The 13,391-nt window shown below is 36.1% G+C and overlaps 1 protein-coding gene across 4 annotated transcripts in view; it reads left to right on the top strand.

Moving 5' to 3' along the window:
- The window catches only part of PMS1 (PMS1 homolog 1, mismatch repair system component), a 142,586-nt gene that overhangs the window by 82,076 nt on the left and 47,119 nt on the right, over positions 1 to 13,391 (top strand). For all 4 annotated transcript variants that reach the window (XM_043993294.1, XM_043993293.1, XM_043993295.1 and 1 more), the window contains exon 6: positions 6,558 to 6,674. In XM_043993294.1, coding sequence (XP_043849229.1) covers positions 6,558 to 6,674 — 117 coding nt within the window. The remainder of the gene's footprint in view (positions 1 to 6,557; positions 6,675 to 13,391) is intronic.

Below are 13,391 nucleotides of genomic sequence, written 5' to 3'. Positions count from 1 at the left end.
ACAAAGTAGTCACAACTGAATGTGAATGGGAGAAGTCTCCCATAAAATGGAAGCAAATAGCAGAATGGATTAAAAACCAAAATCCTGTAATATGTTGTTTATGAGAAACACATTCAAATCAGAGACACATGCAGAATTTAGGTAAAAGATTGGAGCAGAATATATTATGCTTCAGCTAAAGTTAAAAATGCCCTTAGAAAAAGCAAAATCAGAAATAGATCTAATTTTAAAAATTAACTACATATTACTAAAAGATACCAGAGACAATGAAGTAACATCAATACTAATGTATATGTACCAAATAATAGAGCATCCAAATTTTTCAAGAAGTTAAATGATTTACAGGAAGAAATAGACAGTAGAACTATATTAGTGGGGGACCTTAAGTTTCCTTTCTCAGAACTAGTTAAATCTAACAAAACAAAACAAAACAAATATATATATATATATATATAAAGAAGTTAAGGAGGTGAATAGAATCTTAGAAAAGCTAGATTTGATATGCCTCTGGAGACATTTGAATGAGAATAGAAAAGAATATATATTTTTTTCAATTGGCACCTACACAAAAATTGATCATGTATTAATGCATAAAAGCTATAAAACCAAATGTAGAAAGGCAGAAATATTAAATGTATCCTTTTTAGATCATTATGCAATAAAATTACATTCAAGAAAGGGCCATAGAATAATAGATCAGTCTAATCCTAAAGAATAAGTGGATCAGGGGGCAGTTAGGTGGTACAGTGGATAAAGCACCGGCCCTGGATTCAGGAGGACCTGAGTTCAAATTCGGATTCAAGATACTTGACATTTGCTGTGTGACCCTGGGCAAGTCACTTAACCCTCATTGCCCCACAAAAAAAAAAAAAGAAAGAAAAAGTGGATCAAAGAACAAATCATAGAAACAAAACAAATTTTTTCGATCTTTTTTTTGGGGGGGGTGAGGCAATGGGGGTTAAGTGACTTGCCCAGGGTCACACAGCTAGTAAGTGTCAAGTGTCTGAGGTCAAATTTGAACTCAGGTCCTCCTGAATCCAGGGCCAGTGCTTTATCTACTGTGCCACCTAGCTGCCCCTTTTTCTTTTCTTTTTTTCCCCCAATCTTTAATAGTATTTTTTCCCAGTTACATGTAAAGATAGTTTTCAACATCCATTTTTATAAGATCTTTATAAGATTTTGAGTTCCAAATTTTTCTCCTTCCTTCCCTTCCCTCCCCACTCCACAAGACAGCAACCAGTCTGATATAGGTTAAATATACACAGTTATGTTAAACATATTTGTTGTTGTTTGTCCTTTGTTGTCAAAGAGGACCATGACATCGGAGTGATGTCATGACTTGCATTGAATTGAATTTAAGTGAAGGAGGGCTTTTTACCACATCACTCAAGTCGTGAAAGAAGAATCAGAACAAAAGGGGAAAAAAACAAGAAAGAAAAACAAAAAAAGGTGAAAATAATATGGTTCAATCAGTTCTTTTTCCGAATGTGGAAAGCATTTTCCATCATGAGTCCTTTGGAATTATCTTGGATCATTGTATTGCTGAGAAGACCAAGTCTATCACAGCTGATCATCACACAATGTTGCTGTCACTGTGTATAGTGTTCAAATGGTTTTGCTCACTTCACTCACCATCAGTCCACTTAAGTCTTTCCAGGTTTTTCTGAAATCTGCTCCCTCATCATTTTTTAAAAATCAATAATTTCATTTAAAAAGAATGACAATAATGAAACAACATACTAAAATTTATGAGATGCAGCCAAAGCAGTATGTAGAAGAAAAGTTTCATCTCTAAACACATGAATCAGTAAAATAAAGAGCAGATCAATTAAATGGACATGCAACTAAAAAAACTAGAACAACAAATTAAAAATATCCAATTAAAGCCCAAATTGGAAATTCTGAAAATCAAAGAAATTAATAAATTGAAAGTAATAAAACCTTTGAATTAATAAATAAAACTAGAAGCTGGTTTTGTTTTTTAAAAATCAATAAAATAGATAAACCAATGGTTATTTTGCTTTTAAAAAGGAAAGAAACCAACTTACCAATACCTAAAATGAAAGGGTAAATTCACCACCATTGAAGAAAAGAAATTAAAGCAATTATTAGGAGTTACGTGTTAAGAAAACTGGCAACCTAACTAAATCTGAAAGAGCAAAACAAGATAAAGAAAACTATAAACCAATTTCACTAATGAGTATTGATATAAAAATTTAAAATACTTACAAGCAGATTACAAGGATCATATGTTATGACCAGGTGGTATTTGTTCCAGGTATGCAAGACTGGTTCAATACTAGGAGAACTATCAGCATTAATTGCCCATAACATAACCAGTAGAAGTGATAAGTAGTATCTGTCTTCTCACTTCTCCTTCTCCTCCTCCTCCTCCTCCTCCTTCTATCGGGACAATGAAGGTTAAGTGACTTGCCCAGTGTCACACAGGTAGTAAGTGTCAAGTGTCTGAGGCTGGATTTGAACTCAGGTCCTCCTGAATCCAGGGCTGGTGCTTTATCCACTGCACCACCTAGCTACCCTACAGTAGTATCTATCTAAAACCATCAGGAGGCATTATCTGTAATGGAGATAAGCTGGAGGCCTTCCCAGTAAGATTAGCATCAAAGCAAGGATGCCAAGTATCACCACTGTTATTAAATACTATACTATAAATGTTAGCTATATCAATAAGGAAAAAAAAAGTAATTGAAGGATTTAGAAGAGGCAGTGAGGAAAGAAGACTACTACTCTTTGCAGATGAAATGATAGTATACTTAGAGAATCAACTAAAAATCTAGAAGAATTATTAACATCAACAAAGTTGCAGTGTGTAAAATGAACCCACATAAATCATCGTTTCTATATATTCTCAATGAAGTCCAGCAGTAAGAAATAGAGGAATTCTATTTAAAATAACTGTAGAAAATATAAAATACTTGGGAGCCTACCTGCCAAGACAAATTCAGTAACTATATTTACACAATTATAAAATGCTTTTCATGCAAATAAAGTCAGATCTAAATAATTGGGAAAATATCAGTTCCTCATGGATAGACCAAGCCAATATCATGAAAATGATAACTTCACCCAAACTAATCTACTTATTCAGTGCTGTACCAACAAAAATATTTTATAGAGCTAGAAAAAGTAATTCATCTGGAAGAACAAAAAGGTCAAGTATATCAGGATAATCAATGAAAAAAATGTGAAGGAAGGTGGCCTAGCTGTACTAGATCTTAAACTGTATTATAAAGTAAAGTAATAATCAAAACAATCTGGTACTAGCTAAGAAATAGAGAGGTAGATCAGTGGGATAGATTAGGTACACAATACATCGTAGTATATGACCATCATAATTTATTATTTGATAAACCCAAAGATCAAATCATTTGGAATAAGAAATCACTATTTAGGGGCAGCTAGATGGCTCAGTGAATAAAGCACCAGTACTGGATTCAGGAGGAACTGAGTTCAAATCTGGTCTCAGACACTTGACACTTACTAGCTGTGTGACTCTGGGCAAGTCATTTAACCCCCAATTGCCTCACCAAAAAAAAATATCACTATTTGACAAAAATTGCTTGGAAAACAATATGGCAGATATTAGGTATAGACCAACCAACATCTTATACTGTATACCAAGACAAGGTCAAAATGGTACAACAACAATAATAATAGTTTGCACTCATAATGCTTGCAAAGCACTGTATGTATTATTTTTGATCTTCTCAACAACACTCTGAGGTAGGTGTTATTATAAACCCCATTTTATATTTGAGAAAACAGGCTGAAAGAGGTTGAGTTACATACTTTGAGTTGCCTCTTTCCATAGAACTGTAGAAATAGTTTCTATGTTATTTCCTTTTACCTCACGTTTAGAAGTATAAATTACAGTAAGAGATAAAGATCATAGAAGTGGTAGAAACTTTCCTGCACTCCCTGATAGTGTAATTCTTTCTCTACTACCCCCTGTCCTCTGCATGATAATTTTTCCCCATTTGGATTTCAGTTGTTTAGTAGCTCTGATTCACCTTACTCTGATGCAGGATGCTGCCCATAGCGCCACAATACTCTCTCAGAGGTAGTGGTCTAAGTACCAGATCACTGTAAATTATGCCCTTGCATCTCCCATTATAAAATCTTCCCACCCAATGGGAGCATTCTTTCCTCCTCCCACCATTGAATCAAAATTGCTCCTTTTCTCCTATTTTATTCCCTCCCTTTTGCCAGCTTTACTCATTTTGCCATAGGGTTTCTTCCTAAAAGACTAGAATTATTTTCCTTTCATTGTTTACCATTGCCTTGATTAGGGTATATCATACATACACTCCTTTCTTCTCTCACCACCTCCCCCCTTTTTATGTGCCCTCACATTCTGCATTTAGTCCCACAGAAAAGATTGATTCACCTACAGGCATAGTGTTGTGATGTGTAGTCCATAGTGTTTTCTGCTTGTTTCTCCCCTATCAGTTTTTCCATCTGAGTTTTACTTACATTGTTATCCAGCACTTAGAGTGCCTGGCACATACTAAGTACTTAATGTTTATTGATTGATTGTCTTCTTGTGTAGTTTTAGGAAAAAATCTCTAGTTGGTTGGTTCCTTTGTTATTTTGTTGTTGTTGTTACTTTTAACCTCATAGGTGTTTTCTGGGGAAATTTCTTTACTTGTATCTTCCTTAGTGACTATACATTTATCTCTTCCACATCACACGTTTTAGGGGTACAGTGCCCCTGTGATCTAGAAAATCTCTGTAAAATTTTTTGGTCCTCCCTTCATACCAGAAAGTCTGAATCATGCTGTTAACTTCCTTCATAACATCTCTCATATCCTTATGGAGATGATTTGCATGGCCACCACTTGGATCACGTTCTCTTCACCCCTGTCTTAAACACTGCAGTGACCTCTCTTAAGATTGTCCAAATTGCCTTCCCTGTTTCAAATATATCCCTGCTCCCCTTATTAGAATATGAACAACTTAAGAGCAAGGACTGTATTGCTTGTTTATTTGTACTCTCAGCACTTAGCACTATGATTTGCACATAATAAATCACCTTTAAGTGCTTTTTTATTCATTTATTTAGTCATTCATTCACTCTAGTCCATCCTCTGTATGGCTGCCAAGAAATTTTCCTTAAAAACAGATCTGATCATGTTTCTCCCTTACTCTGTAAGTCATTGGCTCCTTGTTGCTGCCAAGATAATATATAAATTCCTCTGTCTGACATAAAATCCTTTACAACCCTATCTTACATTTCTCTTCTCATACTGTACAGTCCAGCCAAACTGGTCTTCCTCACATCTCCCATAGGCACGTCTTTGTACTGGTCATCTTCAATGTATGGAATGGATTTTCTCCTCAATTCTGACTGGTAGAATCCCTTATTTCCCTCAAGACTCAGTTCAAGCACCACCTTCTATGTTAGCCATACTGCAAACAAAAGCACACACCAAAACCCCAAGAAAAATAAGAAAGTTAAAAAGAAGTATGCTTCAGTCTATACTTAGAGTTCATCAGTTCTTCTGGAAATTGATATAATTTTTCATCATGTTTCCTTTGGAATTCTCTTGGGTCACTGTCTTCATCAAAGTAGCTAAGTCTTTTCATAGTTGATCATTCTTAAAATATTGCTTACCGTGTATAATATTCCCTAGTTCTATTCACTTCACTTTGCACCAGTTCATGTTTTCCCAGGTTTTCCTGAAATTAGCCTACTCATCATTTCTTATAGCACAGTACTATTCTGTCAAAATCATATGACACAAGTTGTTCAGGCCATTCCGCAATTGATGGGTCTCCCTTCAATTTCCAATTCTTTGCCACCACAGGAGAGCTGCTATAAAGATCCTTGTTCAAATAGGTCCTTTCCCTTTTGATTTCTTTGTGATTGAGAACTAGTAGTGAGGATTGTTGGGTCAAACCTATTCATGGTTTTATGACTCTTTGGGCATAGTTCCAAATTGTTCTCCAGAATAGTTAGGTTCATGACTCTACAGTGTATCCATGTCCCTGTTAAAATATAATTTTAAAAGTCAGGTTTTTAAAAAATATAAATTGATAGATATTTAGATTCATAATTACTCATGTACTTCTCTATATGATTGGACTCAAAGAGCAGAAATGGCAGCTCTTTACTTTTATAGCTATTATCTACATCCATCATTGATTTCAGTATTGACTTGAATGAGACTGTGGTTAGCTAAAGAGAATCTCAGTATTTAAATCCTAAGGTCAGTTTCCTCAAACTACCCTTTTACTTAATGGTTCCTAACTTTTGTTTCAATTAGGCTGTTTACAGAAATGCTACAGTATATTTCCTGGTTGTGAGTAAAATATTAGTACTTGGAGCCAGTCCTTAAGGATGCTCTAAGCTGAATTATTCTAGCTTCTAGGTGATAAAGCATCATTTGAGGATAGAGTTTTAATATAAGAATATATGTAAGTAAATATATATTTACGTGAGAGTCCATAATGTGATACATTTATTAACATAAGTAGTTTAAGCTTTATAATCTAAAATCAGTGTTATAAGATTTGACTCTGTCATTTTGTTTCAGGTAATTATTTGGCAGAAAAGCAGGGTTTCAGATCACAAAACCGCTTTGATGGCAGTCCTAGGAACTACCATGATGAGCAATATGGAAGCATTTCAGCATCACTCTGAAGAATCTCAGGTAACCAAAGGATGATGGAATTTAAAATGTTCTTTAATTATTTTTTTATACCACTTTTACCCTTTAAACTAAACAGAAGGTATTGAGATGTCAAATTAAAAAATCATACTAATGCCAAATATAGCTAAGCAGGTAGACATTAGACCTGGTATTATTCCCATTTATGGTGAAGTTCAGATGAAATATAATGTATATAAAAATTTTTGCAACTGCAACATATTGTATACATATCAGTTTTTAAATATTATTATTATTATACTTACAAAACTTAAGTATAATGAAGTGACTTTCATTGTTAAGAATATGCCCTTTACTTGTAATGGAATAAGAGGATCAGGGTTTCCATAGAGATCTTATTCCATCAGTTATTTCCTTTCACATTTAAAAAAATATGTATTCATTCTGGTACCTATTCAAGTCATTCTCCTGCCTCTTGCTTTTCACTGTAAAACTTCTATAAAGAATATTCTATAGTTGTAGATTGCTTGTTCTGTTGTTTGGTTGTATTTTGCTTTTATTTTCATGTATTTTAATTTGAGTATTTTGAGTTGTTGATAATTAGATATTTTGCATTGGTGTGAATACCTCTGTTGCTACTACAGAATGAAAGCCCCCAAATATTTTCTATCTAGTTTTTCTTCAGGTCTACCTTTAAATCTTCCATAAAGATCTACACTGTGTTCCAGAGGTCTCCGTATGGATCTCAGGCATTATCAAATTAGGCTCTCCATTTATTATCTCTCATTCCCAATAAATGACCAGTCCACCTTTATTTTCAGTCACATATGTCATTACTGGTTTCATTTTTAGCATCAGTGGCAATGTGTTCAGTCTCTCCAGTACTGTAGCAATTAGAACATTGGATGAATATGTACATTAACAGTATTATCTACTATATCAATTCTTCTAAATGGTCTGAAAACTCTAATTCTCAGTATCTTTCTTCTACATTAAAAAAATTTTGATGTCTTTATTTTTTATATCATAGTCATTTGCTGATACATGGCTATTCAGTGAATGTTTTGTTGTATAAGAAAACTTTATGACTTTTACCTCAATGTGGCAGACATATTTGTATACAAAACTTGTATGTACTAATCCTGTATTCAATTTCTTACTTAGTATATCCTGGCTGAGCTGCCATTCTTCTGGTATAGTCCTTGAGAACCTCACCTCTTGGATATAGGAGAAGTATATTTTATATAAGTATATTTTAAAAAATATTTAGGCCAGAATTTTTTCCAGAGGAAATGTGTTGCCGATTTTATAATGAAAACCAGGGGAAGATAGGATTTAATTATAAAATTTGTTTTTTAGTCAGATTTGAAGAACATAATTATTCTGTATGTTGAAGGATACACATATCCTTCACTTTTTCAAGGAGCAAATGTCCTAATTTCTTGCCATTGCTGTGCTTTTCACTTTTGTATTCAATTCCATCTCTTCAGATCTTTCCTTTTTTTTTTCCGTTTAGAATTTTATTTTCCAAATTACATGTAAAAACAAATTTTGACATAAATTTTTTAAAACTTTGTGTTCCAACTTCTCTTCCTCCCTCCCTTCCCACCCCTACCCCAAGAACTTGAGCAATTAAATATAAGTTATACATGAGTATTATAACAATTGGAATGATACCACCTGCTGAGACTTACTGTAGGAAAGCTCCGCCATGAGGAGAAGGCGCCTGAGGGCAAGATATGTGGCTTTTCTTTGGTATCAGGAAGTGACATTTGCTTGTGGGAGGAAGAGGGGACAAGGCTGGCATTCTCGCTCTTTTTCCTCAGGACTCTGGTGGAGAGTGGAGCTAGAAATGCACTCTCCCTTGTAACGATTGGAATGACGCCACCTGCTGGAGACTTACTGTAGAAGAGTTCCGCCCATGAAGCGAAGGTCTTTGAGGGCAAGACCAGGAGTCTTTTCTTTGGCGTCAGGAAGTGACGCAGGCTAGTGGGAGGAGGAAGGAAGAGACTGGCGCTCGGTCTGGCTCTTTCCTCTGGACTCTGGTGGAGAGCGGAGCTAGAAATGTGCTCTCCCTTTAATAGATAGGAATCTAGGCCTTTCTTTCTCTTTACCAAATTCTTTTTCTCCTTAATAAATGCTTAAAAGTCTAACCCCGCTTTGTTTCCTCAAGAAACGGTACGTTTCCTTGATGAAACACCCTTTAATAGATAGATGAATCTAGGGCATTCTCTTTCTCTTCACCAAATTCTTATCCTCCTTAATAAATGCTTAAAAGTCTAACTCTTGCTAAAGCTTATAATTTATTGGCGATCACTCATTAGATATTTTAGACAGACTAGCTAAAATTTTAGCCCCTTATAGAAGTCATGGAAAACATCTCCACATTGGCCAGGTTGTGAGAGAAAACAGACAAAAACAAAACTTCAGATTAAAGAACTATCAAAAGAAAAATTATGCTTCAATCTGTTTTGATACCATCAGTTCTTTCTGTGTAGATGGATTGCAATTTTCATAAGTCTTTCAAAGTTATATTAGATCACTGCATTGCTGAAAATAACCACATCCTTCCCAGCAGATCATCTTACACTATTGCTATTCTTTTGTATACAGCACATTTCACTCGGCTTCAGTCTTTTCAAGTTTTTCTAATAGCATCTTTTTCATCATATCCTTTATATAATACCTTAAATTTGATGAAGAATTTTCTTCACAATAGCCCAGTAAAGTAGGTACCATACATTTTGCCATTTTAATCAATCATCATGACTGTTTCCCTCCATCCTATTCACTTCCCATGATATTTACTCTATTGTCTATCTTTTACCCTATTCCTCTTCAAAAGTACTTTGCTTCTGACTGCCCCCTCCCTTGCTCTGCCCTCCCTTCTTTTACCCTTCTCTCCTTATCCTCTTCCCCTCCTACTTTCTTGAAGGGTTAGATAGATTACTCCTCCCAATTGGGTGTGTATGTTATTCCCTCCTTGAGCCAACTCTGATGAGATTAAGTTCTTTGAGCTAATTTTGCATCCTAAATTTTCTTCCTCCCTCCCTCCTAAACCTTCCCTATGAAATCAAGCAATTCAATATAAGTCATACACTTGCAGTTATACAAAACATCTTCACCTTCCTCCAAAGTGTGAAAGTGTGAAAGTATTTTGCTTTTTACTGCCCCCCCTTCCCTCCCCACCATATCTCCTTCTCCCACTTTCCCTCACGGTAATAATATATTACTATACCCACTTGAGTATGTATGTTATTCCCTCTTTGAGCCAATTCTGATGATAGTAAGGTAAATTCACTCACTCCCCCACTCCTTCCCCCTCTTCCCTTCCCCTCCATAAGGCTTTCCTTGTTTCTTTCATGTGAGCTACATTTTCCTAGTCTACCTTTCCCTTTCTCTTTCTTCCAGTGAATTCATCTTACTCCTTAACTTTATTTTAAAGATGTCATCATGGGTTAGTGAGGTGGCACAGTGGATAAAGCACCAACCCTGGACCCAGGAGGCCCTGAGCCCAAATCTGGCCCCGTACATAAGACACCCCACCCTGCCTGCCTCACAACAAACAAGGATAAACAAAAAATAAATGTTTTACAGATATCATCCCTTCATATTCAGTTCAGACCTGTGTCCTCTAAGTGTATTCCTTTCAGCTGCCCCAATACTGAGGGAGTTCTTATGAGTTAGAAGTATGATCTTGCCATGTAGGAATATGAACAGTTTAATCTTTTAATATCCCTCACGATTTCTTTTTCTTGTTTACCTTTTTATGCTTCCCTAGGGTCTTGTATTTGAAAGTCATATTTTCTATTCACTTCAGGTTTTTTCATCACAAATGCCTGAAAGTCCTCTTTTTCATTGAATTCTAATTTTTTCCCTGAAAGATTATAATCAGTTTTGCTGGGTAGGTGACTTTTGGCTGTAGTCCCAGTTCCTTTGCCCTCTAGAATATCATATTCTATGCCCTCCGGTCCTTTAATGTAGATCCTGCTAGATTTTATTTATCCTTACTGTAGCTCCACAGTATTTTAATTGTTTTTTTTTCTATCTCCTTGCAATATTTTCTCCTTGACCTGGGAGCTCTGGAATTTGGTTATAATATTCCTGGAGGTTTTCCTTTTGGGATCTTTTTCAGGAGGTGATCAGTGGATTCTTTCAATTTCTATTTTATCTTCTTCTCCTAGAATATCAGGGCAATTTTCCCTGACAATTTCTTGGAAGATGCTGTCTAAACTCTTATTTTGGTCTTGGTTTTCAGGTAGTCCAGTGATTTTTAAATTATCTCTCCTGGATCTGTTTTCCAGGTCAGCTGTTTTTCCAAGGAGATATTTCATATTTACCTCTATTTTTATTCATTTGGATTTCCTTTACTGTGTCTTGGCTTCTCATAACGTCACTAGCTTCCATATGTTCAATCCTAATTCTTAGGCAATTATTTTCTTCTGAGAGCTTTTGTATCTCCTTTTCCATTTGACTTTTCAAACTGTTGACTTTTTCCTCATGACTCTCCTGCATCTCTCTCATTTCTCTTTCCATTCTTTCCTCCACCTTTCTAAATCTTCCTTCTATCTCTCCTACTTTCTCTTCAAAGTCCCAACACTTCCATGGCCTGAGACCAATTCATAGTTTTATTGGAAACTTTGGATGTAGGGGCCCTAACATTGCTATCCTCTTCTGAGGGTGTACCTCGATCTTCATTGTTGCCATAGAAACTCTCTATAGTTCTCAACTTTCTTTGCTTGCTCATCTTGCCCATCTTTTACTTGACTTTTAACTCCTTCTTACAGTGGGGCCCTACTTCCAAGCTACACCGTCCCAAGCTTCAGAGGGTCCCAAGTGTTTCAGTTTGAGGGAGGGCAGGTTTTTCACTTGCCTGGCCTATTCTTTGGTCTGAAGATAACCTCAAGCCACTTTGTTAATTAACCAGCTGGCAAAAGTTTGTGTGCTCTGTTTCTTAGCTCCAACAACCCTGCTCCTCTCCCCCAGTTGGGCCTCTGGCTGCTCAAGATTTTTTCCTAGTTCCTTGCTTGGGTGGGGCAGCTGAATTCCTTCTTAGGTCCCACAAACAATCCTGTATTTCCCGCCCTGGCCAGCCATTCAGCCCTCTCACCTGACAATAAGCTTAGTTCCAGAAGACACTGGTGCTGCAGCTGATTCAGGGGCATCAGGGTTAAGTTTCTCTGGTGCAACCTGCCTGGGGACTGTGTTGGTGCAGTTGCAGGGTTGGACTCTACTTGGAGCCCAGCACGGCCCCCTCTAATCTGTCTTTGGCTGGAAAATAATCTCAGCCCATTTTTCTGGGTTTTGCTGCTCCTGGAGTTGTTTTATGGTTGTTTTGAGGGTAATTGTTTCAGGAGCTCTGAGTGTTTAATGTCTTTCCTTCACCATCTTGGCTCCTCAAATCTTCTCTAATACTTTGCTTGCTCTCTTAACCATTTTCTCTTCTCATCCTCTGCCTCATCATTTCTGTTTCTCTCTCTTTCTCTCCTTCCTTCTTCTCTTTTTTCTCTCTCTCCTCCTCTGCCTATAAACATACTCAGATCCCTCCTGTTCCCAAGAAATTTCCCTAGACTCTTTACACTGTTTTTCTAATCTTTTCCCCTTTCATTCACTGTAAAACTGGAAAGAGTGGTCTATGATCTCTACCTCTTTTTCCTTCCGTGTACTTAATTGCCAGATTCAGTGAATCATCTTTGTTTAGTTCCCATCCTCCTTGACCTTTCTGCATCATTTGAAACTGCTGATGACCCTATTCTTAAAATTCCATGCTCCCAAACAAGAAGAACATTTTATATAAGAACATCATAAATAAAAATAATTTTCAAAGTCCTAAGAACTCTGATCAGTGCAATGGCTAACCACGATATCAGAAGTATAATGATGATGCAGGCTCCTAACACCTAGAGAGGTGACATGTTCAAGGTTCAAAAAAGACACACATTTTCAGACACAGCCAGTGTGTGGGTTGTTGTGTTTGTGTATTATAACAATTTTGGTTTTCTTTTCTTTTTCTTTTTTGCAATTGAATGAAGGGGGCTTACGGTAGGGTTCCCTCTAAAAATGAGAGTGATTGAAATATTTAAAGGAATTTGTACAGAAAAAGAAGTCCAGAAAGAAATAGACGAGGACAGCTTTGGAAGTAACATGTTAAATTTTTTGTACTTTTTTTACTTTGTATGTACTTTTTAAAAGCAAGCTAAGTTGTAGAATCTTGGTTTCATATACAGTCTATTTCTATTCTACTTGGTATATGTAAATGCTCCCCTTTTTGGGTGTTAATTGCATAATTTTTTAAAATTAAGAAAAAAATTTCTTCCCTTAGATTTGATGATATTCTTCTCTCTTGGTTTTATCCCAGTCCCACCCTCGACCACTTCCTTTGCTGATTTTCTACTTTTTTTTTTTCCTGTTTCTACCCTTCTGAGTGTGGGTATCTCCAAACATCCTGTCCTTGGTACTTTCTTTATAAACTCTTATCCTTGACATTTTCATCAGTTCCTTCCCTTCATTTCATTTATCACCTCTATTAAGACTTACTCTCTCTTCTTTGAAGGTGCTAATCAAGTTCTATCCCTTCTATGAAGCTTTCTCTAATATTTCTCCCTCCTTTTCTCCACCTGCCACCCCAGTTGAAGGTTATCTCACTTGTATTTCTTATAGCATCTTATCTGGATCTTCAACTTGATCTTCATCACTTTCAAGGTCATATTGTATCATTTATTTGTATACATTTTTCATTACTGACAATTATACAACACT

The sequence above is a fragment of the Dromiciops gliroides genome, chromosome 3, assembly GCF_019393635.1.
Source record: "Dromiciops gliroides isolate mDroGli1 chromosome 3, mDroGli1.pri, whole genome shotgun sequence".
Taxonomy (NCBI): Eukaryota; Metazoa; Chordata; class Mammalia; order Microbiotheria; family Microbiotheriidae; genus Dromiciops; species Dromiciops gliroides.
This window is presented reverse-complemented; position numbering and strand designations above follow the sequence as displayed.